This window comes from Sinocyclocheilus rhinocerous, unplaced genomic scaffold (genome assembly GCF_001515625.1).
Source record: "Sinocyclocheilus rhinocerous isolate Xijiao unplaced genomic scaffold, SAMN03320098_v1.1 scaffold1725, whole genome shotgun sequence".
Lineage (NCBI taxonomy): Eukaryota > Metazoa > Chordata > Actinopteri > Cypriniformes > Cyprinidae > Sinocyclocheilus > Sinocyclocheilus rhinocerous.
Window position 1 is genome coordinate 506,423 of NW_015627232.1, and position 15,215 is coordinate 521,637.

The following is a 15,215-nucleotide window of genomic DNA, read 5'->3' on the forward strand; positions in this document are numbered from 1 at the left end:
CCATCTGAATCTCACAGATGAAAAGATGAACTTTATTCACAGTGGAAACTTAAGATGTTTATTTGTAAAGAAGCCCTCAAACATGTTTTCCCACATTGATCACATTCATGCAGTTTCTCTCCAGCGTGGATCTTCATGTGTTCCTTAAGGTTTGATGATTGTGTGAAACTCTTCTCACACTGATCACATACGAACGGCTTCTCCCCCGAACGAACTCTCACATGCAATGTATGGTTTCTCTCCAGTGTGGATCCTCATGTGAATGGAAAAAAAAGTATGTGTTAAAATCATTAACACGATAAATATACCCACCCCAAGACCTACATACTTCTTACATTTCACAAGATGTGTTTGGCTCGAAGTGACGCTGTGCAGACCGAAGTATTCTATTCTAAATCATAGAGCGGCTGCTCTCTAATCGCTCTCGCAGTACTTTGACTTCAAGTCAAACACACCTGGACAGTTGATTGTTGACGAACACGATGCAGAGCGACAACTCACTGCGTAATGAAGTCTATAGAATGCAGTTATATGCCCCTAAAATTCAAGAGATTGTGGCAAAGAATTTATTTATATCATGTAAGCAATATCACACAAGCAACGAGTGCTGTTTTTGTCTGGAATAGCACGAGTGCAAATGTGATATTGATTTTATACAACAGTTCAATAAATAATAACTTAATATTGTTTTTGCTCACTTTTGCCAATGCAAATATTACCTATTAAAGCAGGGGTTCTCAAAGTCTACATTCAAAGGTCCAAATCTAATTTTCATCAGTGTCAAAGGTCCGGACCGGAACAATTGGTTATTACAAAACTTGTTTTTAATAAACATAGGCTACATAACATGCATAACAAATAAACATAAATAAAAAAAATATAATAAAGTGCCCTTTGCATTCAAAATACATTAATAGCAAGTGCAAAAGTGGCAAAACAATTAATTTAAGTGTCAGCAATAGAGGTCGACCGATGCCCATTTTTACAAATCAGGGCAGCCGATGGCCGACATATGATACTGATATGTTTGGCTGATTTTAATTTTTTTTCCCCTTTATCTCATAAAAGCGAGTTTGAGTAAATGATTATTGCAGGGACGGTAACGGCTGTAATCAAATAAGCGCTGCGCTCACAAATGCTAGGAATGAAAATGACATCAAAGCTGTTCTGAAAACTGTCGGTTCTTTTCAGTGATACATTCATATAAAAACACCCGCGCTGCATTTTAATTTTGAAACGTGCAGTGCTCAGTTTATTCAACGAAGTAGAATCCTTTTGGAAAATCTATTTGTGGCTGTCAGTTTTGATTTTATGACGGGCCGCCACAAATAACTCAATGTATGGGAAACACTGGACACTTCTATAAGTCAAATGGCCATAATCTAAGTGATAACAAAAATAAATAAATAAAAAATTACTCATATTATTATTAGCGGTGAAATGTCGCCCGATTATGTCAAACGTCATATGCTCACTGGATGTCATGACAACAAATGTCATGAAGGAAAAGTTTCAATATCTCGCCTTCGCTTTCATTTCGGACAATCTCCAAAAAGACATTAAAAAAACTAAACAAATGATTTACAAGTTTAACATGCGTTTATTAAAGTAGGAAATAATTAGTGCTCTTGAAATACGAAATGGAGGCGGTTCGGACTGAATTCCCTCCGGATCCGGACCGGAGTCCGGACTTTGAGAAGCACTGGTTTATTTGATACCCCATGACTCAAATGTCTTTACTGTCACTTTTGATCAATTTAATATATCCTTGCTGAATAAAGTAATAATTTCTTTTAAATAATCTTACTGGCGCCAAACCTTTCACTTTCACCCTTCGTATGTCTGTTAAATCCAGGTGAGGATCACCTGTACACCTTGTTTTCTGAAATTTCAGAAGGACACAGACTCATGAAATGTTGATGTTCCTTTAGTGTCTCATTCCTTGTCTGTTCAATAATTTAGTATGTGAAAGAATTAGCCTCGTCTGAGACAGAATATATCATAGATTCATTGCTCACACATGAAAACATCTAATGTTATGAATTAGCTTTGATATACTAGGCTCCATGGGATGTTTTTGAATACTTTATATCAAGGCTCTTCCACCTTATTCAGGACAAAGACTCCTTGGTGGATATAAAATGGAGCAGGGCCCCCTGATAAATATTGTATAAAAGGAGATTTGCATTTTAGGCCAGGCCTATAATAAAATGCTATAGTACAATATTAATGAATAATTAATATTGTTAAAATAAAATTATATTTATTTATTATCAAGAGCCATATAGTTGTGCATTATAATTTTACTAAATTCATTATAATGTGGGATTGGGCTGATCTTCAACTCCTTAACTTGAATAGACTTCTAAACTGTTTGTGTTGTTGTACTCTTAGTGGTATAATTGTTTTTGTTAGTTCCTCTTTATTAATTACTTCCTACCTAGCCCAGTATTTTGCACATACTAGTGACACACCTGAAGTCCTGTTTACTCAAAGCAGTTATTTAAACAGAATGACATTTATTGGAGATCATCTTATAGAAGGACAGCAGTTTCTACAACCTTTTTTATACTTTGTTTGGGTGTTTCATCAAAGGAAATGGCGGTTTCTGTTCTTCCTGATTGCATGAACTATAGCTTAAGGCAGAACGTGAGTGTTTGTGTGTCATGGGGTGTGGTTTCACTTGCTGCTTTGAGGGAGTTAGCCCTCATTTGTCACAAGCCACATGCAACCTGTTTTGAGAGCAGCGCGCAACAGTAGTCGACGGTTGCATAGGGCAGCTGTCGTGTGCCACCAGTTTCCATTGTGCTGTCGAAGTGACTGATCATGGAGACAGAGGTAGGGCTCGCAGAACTCTTGCTTCTTTTCTTAAGCGTAATTTTAGTATGCTGTTCAACATTACAAATCCACAGACTTTGAAATACAACGTGGTTGCCTAAACATTCAGTCCACCTCCAGGTTTCAGCCTTAACTACTTCCAAGAGCTTAGAGACTTTTCTTTTGGATAGCAAGCTGACATTAGTGGTTAGGTTTACCACAGAGTAAGTAGCAGCCTTTTTCCATGAATGGCGATCTCATTATGCTTCGCAAAAGGTATAGGATTTTATAAAAGACCTCAAGCCAATGTAGTGCTGAGACTAGTTGATTGCGTTGTTGTTTTTAAGCCAGTAGTACATTTGAAGGGTAAGGACAGCGTGTTAATGCATCTATTTTGCTGATTTATGTTGAATGTTTTAAAAGAAACTGCATTTTTGTTCAATTTGATTCAGAATAACTTGATTCAGAATAAACTTGATTGAGAATAACCTGCACTTCCATGGAGGCTGATGTATTTACAAGCTTGGGATTGTTGTAGTAACAGTTGCCCCATCAGTCCAGAGCACAGAATTCAAAGATGTCGTCAGTGTGAAGTGTATCAGAAAGTCATCAGCAAGAATCATTTTGGTGCAGCTAGCCATTGACCAAACTCATAAAATTATGGTCACACTGAAAAAGCTCTTGTGTTTTTGACTTCCTCTGGTCGTGATGTGATTTCCTCTTTCTCTCTTTCTTTCTTCAGCCAGGTATTGTGTCTCCGTTTAAGCGGGTGTTTCTGAAAGGAGAGAAGGGGAGAGATAAGAAGACTCTGGAGAAGTCCACTGAGCGTAGGGCCCTCCACACCTTCTCCCTCTCTCTCCCGGACCACCGTATCGACCCAGACATTCTGCTCAATGACTACATTGAGAAGGAAGTTAAGGTATTACTCGCCTTCAAATTTGTGCTATTGTATTATGTACTCATTTTACCATTTTGTTTGGGGGGAAAAAGCCTTTGGGGGAGTAAACCCTTCCCAAATCTTTTGCTGTTGCCATCAAAGGCAGAGCGTCCAATTAAACTTAAAGGGGTCATATGATGCTTTTTAAAAGATCATTATTTTGTGTAAAAGACTCAACCCTCAGTTACCGTAATATTCTTCTTTTGCATTCAAGCTCTGCATTTGACAGTGTTTGCCACAAGCTCTTCACAGGATCCCATCTTGCAGCAAGTTGTTATTTTTACAAAACCTTTACCTAATCAACCTATGGCATCCCTCAGGGTTCGATACTTGGTCCGCTTCTATTTGCATTTTATGCCTCTATTTCGACAGATAATGAGACACCATGGTTTCCACTGTTATGCTGATGATACCAACATTTATAACAACTCCTGTGATTTCTCCCCTCCCTCCCTTAGTTTCCTAGCTAGCTAGTTAGGGACTTCCATGGGTGGCAGGTTATTTAGCACTGCTGCTCCTAGATTCTAGAGCTCCTTAGACAAAAATAAATAAATAAAAGAACTGTGTAGTGCAGTCTCTTGTTGTATTCCTGTATCTCTCCTTATTTTCTTTTGCCATTTTTTTCATATAAATAATTGTTTTTCATTATTTTCCTTATTTTTTATTATTGTTATTATTACTATTGTAGTATCTGGGACAGCTGACCTCAGTTCCTGGATATCTGAATCCCTCCAGCCGCACAGAAGTTTTGCAGCTTATTGACAATGCCAGGGTAAGAGAAACGGTCAATGACATTGCCTTATTTTGCAATATGAAGATAAATTCCCACATTGCTTCTCTAATGTGTTTTGCAGAAGTCTCATCAGTTGGCAGGGCAACTGACATCAGAGCAGGATGCTGTTGTCAGTTTGTCGGCATACAATGTGAAGCTCGTGTGGCGTGACGGAGAAGACATCATTCTCCGCGTACCCATTCATGACATCGCAGCTGTGTCCTACATCAGAGACGACTCACTCCACCTCGTGGTGCTAAAAACAGGTACGCAGTAATGTGGATGAGCATTACACAAAAAGCGAAACAGAACACGGAAATTGACATTTTTTTTAGATTCTAAGGATAATGTGTGAAAATAATTTTGGGTTTTCTTACCATGGGGTATGATTTGCGTTTGCAGCTCAGGAGCCCGGAGGTTCTCCATGCCATAGTACAGAGATGTCAAAATCTCCCACTCTGAGCTCTCTTTCAGAGAGCGGCGCTGTGCTTGTGGAGGTCTGCTGCCTGCTTGTGCTGGCTGTCGACAATAAGGTTGGCTTTGGTCATTTAAAAGGACCTTATTTTGTCTGTTAAATTTGAAACAAGTGACATGACCAAGACTTGACGAGTTTATTGCAAAAACTACTGCTATTGTGCAATGTACTGTTACTTTTGATGTTTATAAAAGCAGCAGTGGTTTGATTATCATGAGCTCTGGTTTTGCAGGCTGCAGCAGAGGAGCTGTGTCTTCTACTTAGTCAAGTCTTCCAGATCGTCTACACAGAGTCCACCATTGACTTCCTGGACAGGGCCATCTTTGATGGAGCCACAACACCCATCAGGCATCTCTCGATCTGCAGCGGTGAGTAGGCAAGAGCTTCATCATTTTGGGATTTCCCAGTAAATTTGTACTTGCCCAAAACCACAGACCACAGTCAGTTTCACATCACTATTTCATCTGGGGTGGTTTATTGGAACCGTATTTATGCTTCCTGAAGCTTAGTCTGTTAATATTACACTGACCTTGTTGCAAAATTAAATATTTCTAAATACTTTCCATATTTTTCCAATAAAAGAGGACTCCTCGAGCAAAGATGTCAAAGAAGTGTTTGAGGCCGAGGAGAGCACATTGTGAGTATCGCTTCAAATGTCGTCTGCAGTAATGTGCCATTTTATCTCTTGAATTGAGCAATCATTGTGTTTTTGTCCAATCTCAGTACTTTCCAAAGTTCTCTAGAGGCGGGACACTCCTCTAGCCCCTCCCCCTCCTCCACCCCGGCCTCACCACAAACCATAACAGCCAGTGAGAGTGAACTAAGCACAACAGCTGCTGAACTGCTACAAGACTACATGACCACAGTGAGTGTTTGTGTGTGTAGAGTGCAGTGTATAAAAATACATTTGAATGTCTGTTGTTAGAGTCTGTAATTAGTCTTTGCATAACAAATTATGTTTTTACACTGTTTTCCTGTCATCCTCTGCTATAGTTGAGGACAAAGCTGTCGTCTCAGGAGATACAGCAGTTTGCCACACTGTTACGTGAGTACAGAAACGGAGCCTCCATCCATGAGTTCTGCATCAACCTGCGTCAGCTTTACGGAGACGGCAGGAAGTTCCTCCTCCTGGGTTAGTTACATGTTGGGGTGTTAAATTTGTTTTAAACATAGCTGTTTTTTATGGACTACTCGTTGCTCACTGACTTTAACATTAGTGTATGCAGAGTTGTTATTGTTAACTAAAACTATTAATTGCTTTCATTAATTGAAATAAAATTAAACCAAAATAAATTAAATATAAATATAAAAAAAACAAAAACGAATTAAAAATGCCAATGAATATAACAAAATTACTTATATTAAAATAACTGAAAATTGAAAAGCTAATTTAGTATAGTAAATTAATATACACTATAATCAAATACTATAATAGTATTTAAATTATACTAAATTAACACTGGTTAAAATAACTTTTACCATTTTTACTGATTATTTAGCTCTTGGTTTTTATTCCATATACATTATTCATAATTATATTTTTCCTCTGGAGTCCTCTTAGTAGAATATGTTTTAAATAAATCATAAATTGTAACTGATTTTCCACCCTCTCGATGACCCTTAGAATTAAATATTTTTGCTACTGTATCTTTAAGACTTGTGATATGTGAATGTTTAAAAGGGTCATATGATGTTGCTAAAAAGAACATTATTTTGTGTATTTGGTGTAATGCAATGTGCTTATGCGGTTTAAGGTAAAAAAAACGCATTATTTTCCATATAATGTACATTATTCTTTCTCCTCTATGCCCTGCCTTTCTGAAACGCGTCGATTTTTACAAAGCTCATCGGTCTGAAAAAGCGAGGTGTGCTCTGATTGGCCAGCTATCCAGTGCGTTGTGATTGGCCGAATGCCTCAAGTGTGTGACGGAAATGTTACATCCCTTAACATACTGGGATGCCGTCTCCCAGCAGGACGAGACAAAACCAATAAGACCCATTACAAACAAGGCATTTGTTGCATCCAGTAGGGACATAATTACTGATTATAATGACTTATAGTGTCTTTTTACGCATTGCGTTGCGTTGCGCCGCGTAAACATAAACCGGAGCAATGATTCAAAAACATTAAAACCCATTATAAACGAGGCATTTGTTGCATCCAGTGGGGACATAATTACTGATTATAATGACTTATACTGTGTTTTTACGCGTTGCGTATCGCATCACGTAAACATAAAACCATGTCTGCATTTGTGATCGGAGAAGCAACAAGACTACTCTACACTGCTCAAAACTCGCCATTTGAATCATCAGTGGCAAATTATTTAAATATAAAAAAACGTACTTACAGGCTGAGTCAGAAGCGCCAGACTGTCCTTGCAAAGTTGGAACTGCCCCACTTTATAGAACAGCCTTTGTGCCACAGACGCATTGTAGGCTACTTGTTCAGGAAACAGTCCTCGTCCTCCATACAATGCGCAGCACACATATGAATATTTGGGTTGAACTGTTCTGGAACAGTGTTGTAAATACAACTTAACCACTGATTTCTAGTCGTGTCCATTTTTGGAAGGCCAAACAAGAAAGGAAAAATTGAAATCGCATCATATGACCCCTTTAATTTACATAGGAGTTTAGTAACTACCAGCAGTTTGAGAGTTTGCTGCCATGTCCAGTTTTGTTGCTTCTAACTCCATCCTTCAATAACAGCCTCTTTGTTAAGCCTGTGAGGCATTTTGACAGGTTCAAACAATTTGTGCTGAAATTTGTGTCACAAATTGTTATGGTCAGACTGTTGTTGTCGTCAGGGACCTACAACTTCCCCCCTCCTCCAAAAATAAACAGCTGCTTGCAGAATATTTAAATAGTACGTCAGACTTCACATTTGTTCTTATTGACCTATGTTGGAGATTTTCTTCATTTGTTAAATTCCCTTCTGTTTTCTCCACTCCAGGACTGCGGCCTTTCATTCCTGAGAAGGACAGCCAGCACTTTGAGAACTTTTTGGAAACCATCGGCGTGAAGGATGGCCGCGGCATCATAACAGATAGCTTTGGACGTTACAAACGCACGACAAGCTCTGCGTCAGACTCCACCACTAATGGAAACGGTGCTGCGGGCGGATCGGATGAAGGAACGGCCACCTCTGAGGGCGACGAATGGGACCGCATGATTTCAGACATAAGCAATGACATTGAAGCGTTAGGAAGCAGTATGGACCAGGACGGCGTGTCGCCTTGATGTCACGGCACTGGGTCAGTGTCTCGCAGTGTGCTTTAGCCAATCACCACTTGAGATAATCACACGGGCCATTGGCCCATATTGCTGTCCATCCAATCTGACAATGCTGGAGTTCGGATACTGTATGGATACCACTTCCTGGCCATCATCCTTATTTTTATATGTTGTGCCATATTAACACAACTGGATTTTTCAGATTTGACAATTGTGATTTTCAAGACCTGTGATAGAAGGATCGTGTATTGCTGTGGACAGCAGTTGTGTTCTTCTGGGATGTTTATTGGCAGTATCTGCTACCACTAATGAGAAACCTTGTTGCTGGTAGATATCGCTCTTTCACACTGATCTGTATGAAAGCTTATTTCCACCACAGATTAAAAAGGTATTTTACAATTCTGACTTTTTCCTCACAGTTCTGAGAAATTCTCAGAATTGCGAGATATAAACTTGAAATTCTGCAGAACGCAATTACTTTTTTATTCAAGAAATAAAGGTAATTGTGACTTTTTATTCCACAGTTCAGACTTTTACAGCAAATGCAAGTTAACCTGTTTTTGAGTTTATATCTCACAGTTTTGAGTTTATATTTTGACTTCAGAATTGCAGGAAAGTCTAATCTGAGAAAAAAGTCAATTGTGAGATGTTAATTTAAATTACTTCATAACTTTGGTTTATAACTCAACTCGAATTGCAAAAGGTCAGAATTATAAGATTAAAAGTTACCCTTTTTAAAAAATGAACAATTCTGTCGTTTTTTCCCTCTAAATTGTGTTTATATCTCACAATTCAGACTTTTTCTTAGAATTGCACGTCTCGCAGTTGAGTTTATATCTTGAAATTCTGACTTCAGAACTGTGTGAAAAAATTGAGCAAACTACTGAATGATAACTCATTCTGACAAAAATGTAATTGCAAGTTTTAAAATCTCAATTGTGAGAAAAAAAAGTCAATTATGAGAAAGTCGCAATTACATTTTTATTTATAAAAAAAATAAAATAAAGGTAATTGCAACTTTTTATCTCACAGTTCTGACTTTTTTTCTCAGTATCACATGTTTATATCTCGCAGTTTATATCTTGCAATTCTGACTTAAGAACTGAGGGAAAAGTCAGAATTATGAGATAAAAACTCAGAATTGTGAGGAAAAACGCATTATTATGAGTTTATAATGCTTAGTTGCGAGACAATTAATTTGCAGGTAACCTCTTAAACTTTTTAGAAATTCTGTTGCAGAAATAAGCTTCCAAAGATTGAGACCAGTGTGTGAGACCACTTAGTGTCTCATTTAATGCGACTTCTGATCAGTGTGAAGGTGCAGTTTGGAGCATTGCCTAGTGTGCTTCCTAAAGCGTGATCTGCATTGCCTTATGTGTGTTGTATGTGTGTTGTAACTAGGGCTGCACGATAAATATCGCACGATATTTAATGTGCATCTCGTCAGTAAAGCCGGTTCTGTAAGCAGCGGTAAATCTCTACACATGCGTGCTTTCACGTGGAGCAGCATTTACTACACAGAGCCGTTGTTCACAGACAAGCTGCGCAAAACCACGATCATATTTTGCGCATGTTTTGCGCAGCTTGTCTGTGAACAACGGCTCTGTGTAGATGCGCATTAAATATCGTGCAATATTTATTGTGCAGCCCTAGTTGTAACCTGATGGAAGTGAGCTGCAGTATATTTCTCCTGCACTGAAGTGCTAATCAAAACTTGACCTTTTTACACCCTTATATTAACTGGTCACTTGTTTTTCCTCTAACATATATTTTTCACTTTTATATTTGTTTCAGCCAGGATTGATCATAATTACCCAGTTATTATCATGTTTCTTCAGGTAGGAAATGTAGCACTATATATTTTTGGTTTTGAATGAAACCTGGAAAATGTGGATATTAGACAAAGTCAGTTTTCTGGCTGATTGAGAATGCAATATTCAGCCATTCATTGTATCTCCTCAGAGTTTTCAGTAATCTAACATTGTGCCTTGCAGAATCACTGATTGTATCATCCAACATGGATGCAAGTAATATTCTGTAATCTGTACAGAATGTGACTGAAGTATGAGTTTATTAAAATGTGCAGCACTTACATCCTCATTTATTGCTTTTTGTATCATTTGAGCACTTTATAGTGAAACTACAGGAGGGGTTATTTCACAAGAATGGACTTGCCTGCTTTGCATCACATTTTACACACACACACACACACACACACACATGATTGTAAAGCGCTTTGGGTGTATAGCAATACACAATAAAGTGCTATATAAATGGATAATTCATTCATTCATTAATATGGAGTAGGAAATCATTTCCGCTAAAGAAACTTTTTTAAATTGTGGTGGCATTGTGGCAATATAACATTGTTGCCAGCAGGGGGCAGTTGTTTACCTACAGCAGCAATCCAGATTGACCAAGTTTCTTGATCAGCAAATTATCATATGATTTCTGAAGGATCATGTGACACTGAAGACTGGAGTAATGATGCTGAAAATTCAGCTTTGCATCACAAGAATAAATTACATTTTAAAATTAAAATAAAACGTGATATTTATATTATTTATGATATTGTAATAATATTTCACAATATTACTGTTTTTAACTATCTTAAGAGACTTGCCGACCCCAAACGGTAGTGTATGTGTGTGCTGAAGGTCTATACATATGTTTTATTTAATAAAAAAATATATAGTACATTCGTTTATTTTCCATTTGCACAACTGGGAATTGCTGTAACTGTGCTCCAAATTCCTCACACTTGTTTAAAAGACACTCACAACTAATGACCAATAAAAACTTTGACAAAAATAGGCATTTAAGAAGAATCCCTAACATAGGCATAAGCCTGCTCAATTTATCCAAGCATGTAGCTATCACGCAACGATAAGTAGGATTAAACTTATCCCACATTGCAACAGTGCACTCCCTCTCTCTCATTAGTGGATGTTACCTCTGAAACAAGAGGCCTTTGTCATGGATTGACTTCTTTTTGAGGTTACCTAGAGGGTTAATTTTGGATAAGATAAACTTGTGCTATAAATCTGCCCTTTTAATTCTTTTGTGCTGGAGAGTCCTTGCCATCAAAGCAAGAGCTAAAGTCCTCAAAGACATCGACTGGCATTATCACATGGCTACAGAACAAGCTTTGGCACCCGTACATATAAAACGACAGCGCCAAAAGTTTATTTGAGCAGAAGACATTAAGTCGGTCATTAATAACACGCCTCTTGAAGACGAACATGGCGCATAACTTCGCTCACACAGCACATACCTGTAATTCCAGGGCGCATGCATGCGTAAAACCCTCATTCCTCACTGGAGCCAAGAAGCACATCCTGACAAACTGAGCTGCTTTAGGGACACACAAAGGGTGTCAAAGGTCAGTACCTTGATCCTGAGCTAACAAGGAGCTGGGAGCTTATGTCATGTTAGATGTCATTTGACAAGACAGCTGCACTGGAGACAATGATACAGAGAGACCCGGTCTCTCATTAGAGCTAAAGTTGACTGGGGAATGGTGGCAGACAATAGCTCCAAAACGACAGGTGGCTTGATGGTTTATAAAGGCAGTAAAGAGTGCATTAGTGCCCACCCACTTTTTCAGCAGCATTGGTTCCGGAAGTGTTTGTCCAATAAATTTTTCCCATAGGGATTTTAAAAAAAGTCTTTGTTAAAAAGTTAAAAGCCATGAACCAAGTCAACCAGCTATGAGGTCAATCACAACTTTAAAAAGTATTGAAAATCAGACAAAAACACAAAGGATCAAGACTTTGTGTGAGGGAAAGAACTACCATCCCACAAAGCACTGCAAATGACATAATTAAATTAAAAACAGAGCAATATTAAACTAATGACTTAGTATAGTATATCTTGTGATAGTATATCAACTTTTCATTGCTGTCTATGGAGGGACAGAAAGCTCTCGGATTTCATCAAAAATATCTTAATTTGCGTTCCGAAGATGAACAAAGGTCTTCTGGGTTTGGAACGACATGAGGGTGAGTAATTAATGACAGAATTTTCATTTTTGTGTGAACTAACCCTTATATGTTATAATTCAAAATCATTTCCTTTATACACTCTCAGAAAAAAAGGTACAAAGCTGTTACTGGGGCGGTAAGGTACAAAAGCTAAAAGGTACATTTTTGTACTTATTTATCTCTAAATGTTGCATATTAGTACATACAAGTACTTCAAAAGTACATATTGGTATTTTTGAAAGGGTACGGCCCCAGTTTTGTAACTGAGAGATTTTTCTGAGAGTGTATGGAGAAAATGAATGGCATTTTTATCTCTGGAGCCAGATTGTTGCACTCAATGGCTTTACACAAAAGATTCAGTTTTGCAAAAAAAAAATAATAATTTGATTAAGCAATATCACACAAGTAGATATTTGTGCCAACAAACATGACTGAGTGATACTGCGTTTTTAAGTTTAATAAACAAGAAGTTAATATTGAGTAACTTTAATTTTAGACACAATATCACTGAAAGTAGTTCCAATACAAAACAGTGAAAAGTCTCCACGCTATCAGCTGGTCGACCAATCACATTCGAGGACCGGATTGCTATAAGAAAGTATTAAAACTGCTAATTGTGAGACAATATGTCAAGTCCCAGAATGCTTTGGGAGTTTATCATTGATCAAGGATGGTTTGGCTGTACACAAAAGCCAGTCATTGAAGGGATGTGAAACACAACCTTCCTGAAAAAGGACTTTGAAACACACCCTTTCAGCTTTTGTTCAGAGCTGGTTTCACTGAATTTTTGAAAAAACGTGAATGAGAAAGCCAAGATATTTTCTCTGAGGTAGGCCTATTGTTCTGACTGAGTTATCCAGCAATATATTCACAATATTCACACTGCAAATGTTTAAGATTAACATGAAAACCAAGTGAACCGAAATACTCCAGTGTTCAAACAAACAGGAAGTACCTAAACATCCACAAATAAGGTAATTGAGCGTAGTAATGCCACTTATTATCGTAGCCTTTGCACATATGTTGGAGTTTTTGTTTATGAAAACATGTCATTTGAATGATGGAGATCTGAAGAGACGCTCCTCCCAAATTGGGAAAAATGGAACCACTTAAGAGTAATTGGCTCCATAGAGATTGGCATAAGCTCAATGTACACAAAGTGGTAAACTGATGAGCCTTCTTGCTTCCTTTCATAGTAACATACTAACTCGGCAACAATGTACTGGAAAACATTTATTGCAGGATTATATGGATGAATTATCAGAGGTTTCTGTAAGCATGTTTTCCATAGATGATCTGTAGACTGTGATGTTATTGTACAGTATATAGCAAATACCATCTTTACTGTACATGCCAAGCATAATATTTTTTAATGAATCTAACCACAACCGAGTTATGTTTATAAGATATTCTTCTATATAAAATACAAATGTGTATAGAAAAAATCTTAGAGTTCAAACATGCAGACTCATGTGTAACTACTTGAGACATTTTGTGTCATACATAAGCAAAACTGAATTAAGGCTGTGGCTCTGTTCCAAAACCTAGTGAGCTGCTTCACTACGGCCTACATAATCATAATCATGAACCGCACAAGAGACCGATTTGGAGCGCTCATACATAGGTAGCAAGTCTTTGTGCCACACAATTTGCATTACTCTTAGGCGATTTGATTCATTTTATTTCAACAGAGTGCAACATTCTGGTTCCGGAAGTGAAATACCATTCATTTTCTCTGCTGGGGAATTGATTTTTAACAATAACCATTAAAGAAAAGCCTTCTGTGAGCTTCAAGGTTGTTAATCGATGGTACAGGCTTTTGTTGAAACCATCAGCCTGCATTACTCTGTTTCTTATTTATTTATTTTTTATCATGTTTAGTGGTGGAATTCCTGGTGAAAATGATCACAATCACAACCACAATGATTCATAGGATTGTAATTATTTTCCTTAATAAAGTCAATAAGTACACAACCTTTGTCTTTTTGTCTGATTTTCAGAAATGTTTTTGCTTCAGGTCAAAGTTTATGTTGTGATTAATTTCATAGCTGGTTGGTTTGGTTTACGGCTTATAACTATTTAACGAAAATGTTTTAAAATCCATAGGGGAAAAATTAATGGGGAAAAAAAAACATGTTAACAAAACATGACGTTAACATGTTGCTAAGCTAACGCACTAATAAAGCATTAAAATAATACATAATAAGCATTAAAATTAGTGCTGGGCAACAATTAATCGTGATTAATCGCATCCAAAATAAAAGTTTTTGTGTACATAATATATGTGTGCGTACTGTGTATATTTTTATATGTATATATAAATACACACATCCATAGGGGGAAAAATAATGGGGGAAAAAAAACATGTTAACAAAACATGACGTTAACATGTTGCTAAGCTAACGCACTAATAAAGCATTAAAATAATACATAATAAGCATTCAAATTAGTGCTGGGCAACAATTAATCGTGATTAATCGCATCCAAAATAAAAGTTTTTGTGTACATAATATATGTGTGCGTACTGTGTATATTTTTATATGTATATATAAATACACACACATGCATGTATATATTTAAGAAAAACATTTCTATATTAAATATATTTATATAAAATATAAATTATATGAATATAAATATATACATGTAAATATTTTCAATATATATACTGTATGTATGTGTCTTTATATATACATAATAAATATACACAGTACACACACATATATTACATAAACAAAAACTTTTATTTTGGATGCAATTAATCACGATTAATTGCTGCTCAGCACTAATTACATTTCACAGAACACAAAATTATTATAAAATAATTCATTTAAATTACATTCATCAATACTTTTCAATATTAAATGATATGTACGTTTATTAATAATGAACATTTCTAATGCCTTGTCCGCGATCCTGTTCACTGAGCTTATCGCAATGCATTATGGGATTGCTTTCACCATGAATGCTGCCTTAGAATTTGGCAAGGTGTAT

The 15,215-nt window shown here is 36.9% G+C and overlaps 1 protein-coding gene and 1 long non-coding RNA gene across 3 annotated transcripts in view; one reads left to right on the forward strand and one right to left on the reverse strand.

Annotated features, from left to right (window-relative positions):
* LOC107723330 (cerebral cavernous malformations protein 2 homolog) overlaps positions 1–8,645 on the forward strand; it is a 12,683-nt gene extending 4,038 nt beyond the window's left edge. Inside the window, exons 1-10 of one of the 2 annotated variants that reach the window (XM_016531906.1) lie at positions 2,607–2,838; positions 3,560–3,736; positions 4,443–4,526; positions 4,609–4,792; positions 4,929–5,059; positions 5,234–5,369; positions 5,584–5,638; positions 5,725–5,866; positions 5,995–6,133; positions 7,958–8,645. In XM_016531906.1, coding sequence (XP_016387392.1) covers positions 2,827–2,838; positions 3,560–3,736; positions 4,443–4,526; positions 4,609–4,792; positions 4,929–5,059; positions 5,234–5,369; positions 5,584–5,638; positions 5,725–5,866; positions 5,995–6,133; positions 7,958–8,244 — 1,347 coding nt within the window. In that variant the 5' untranslated portion in view covers positions 2,607–2,826 and the 3' untranslated portion in view covers positions 8,245–8,645. Of the gene's footprint in view, positions 1–2,606; positions 2,839–3,559; positions 3,737–4,442; positions 4,527–4,608; positions 4,793–4,928; positions 5,060–5,233; positions 5,370–5,583; positions 5,639–5,724; positions 5,867–5,994; positions 6,134–7,957 lie in introns of those variants that run through there. The other variant, XM_016531897.1, reaches the window with a different exon arrangement.
* The window catches only part of LOC107723345 (uncharacterized), an 11,537-nt gene extending 1,902 nt beyond the window's left edge, over positions 1–9,635 (reverse strand). The window contains exons 1-2 of the long non-coding RNA XR_001637918.1: positions 9,430–9,635; positions 6,204–6,206 (exon numbers count right to left, since the gene is read on the reverse strand). This is a non-coding gene — a long non-coding RNA (uncharacterized LOC107723345). The remainder of the gene's footprint in view (positions 1–6,203; positions 6,207–9,429) is intronic.
* Between the last annotated feature and the right edge of the window lie 5,580 nt (positions 9,636–15,215).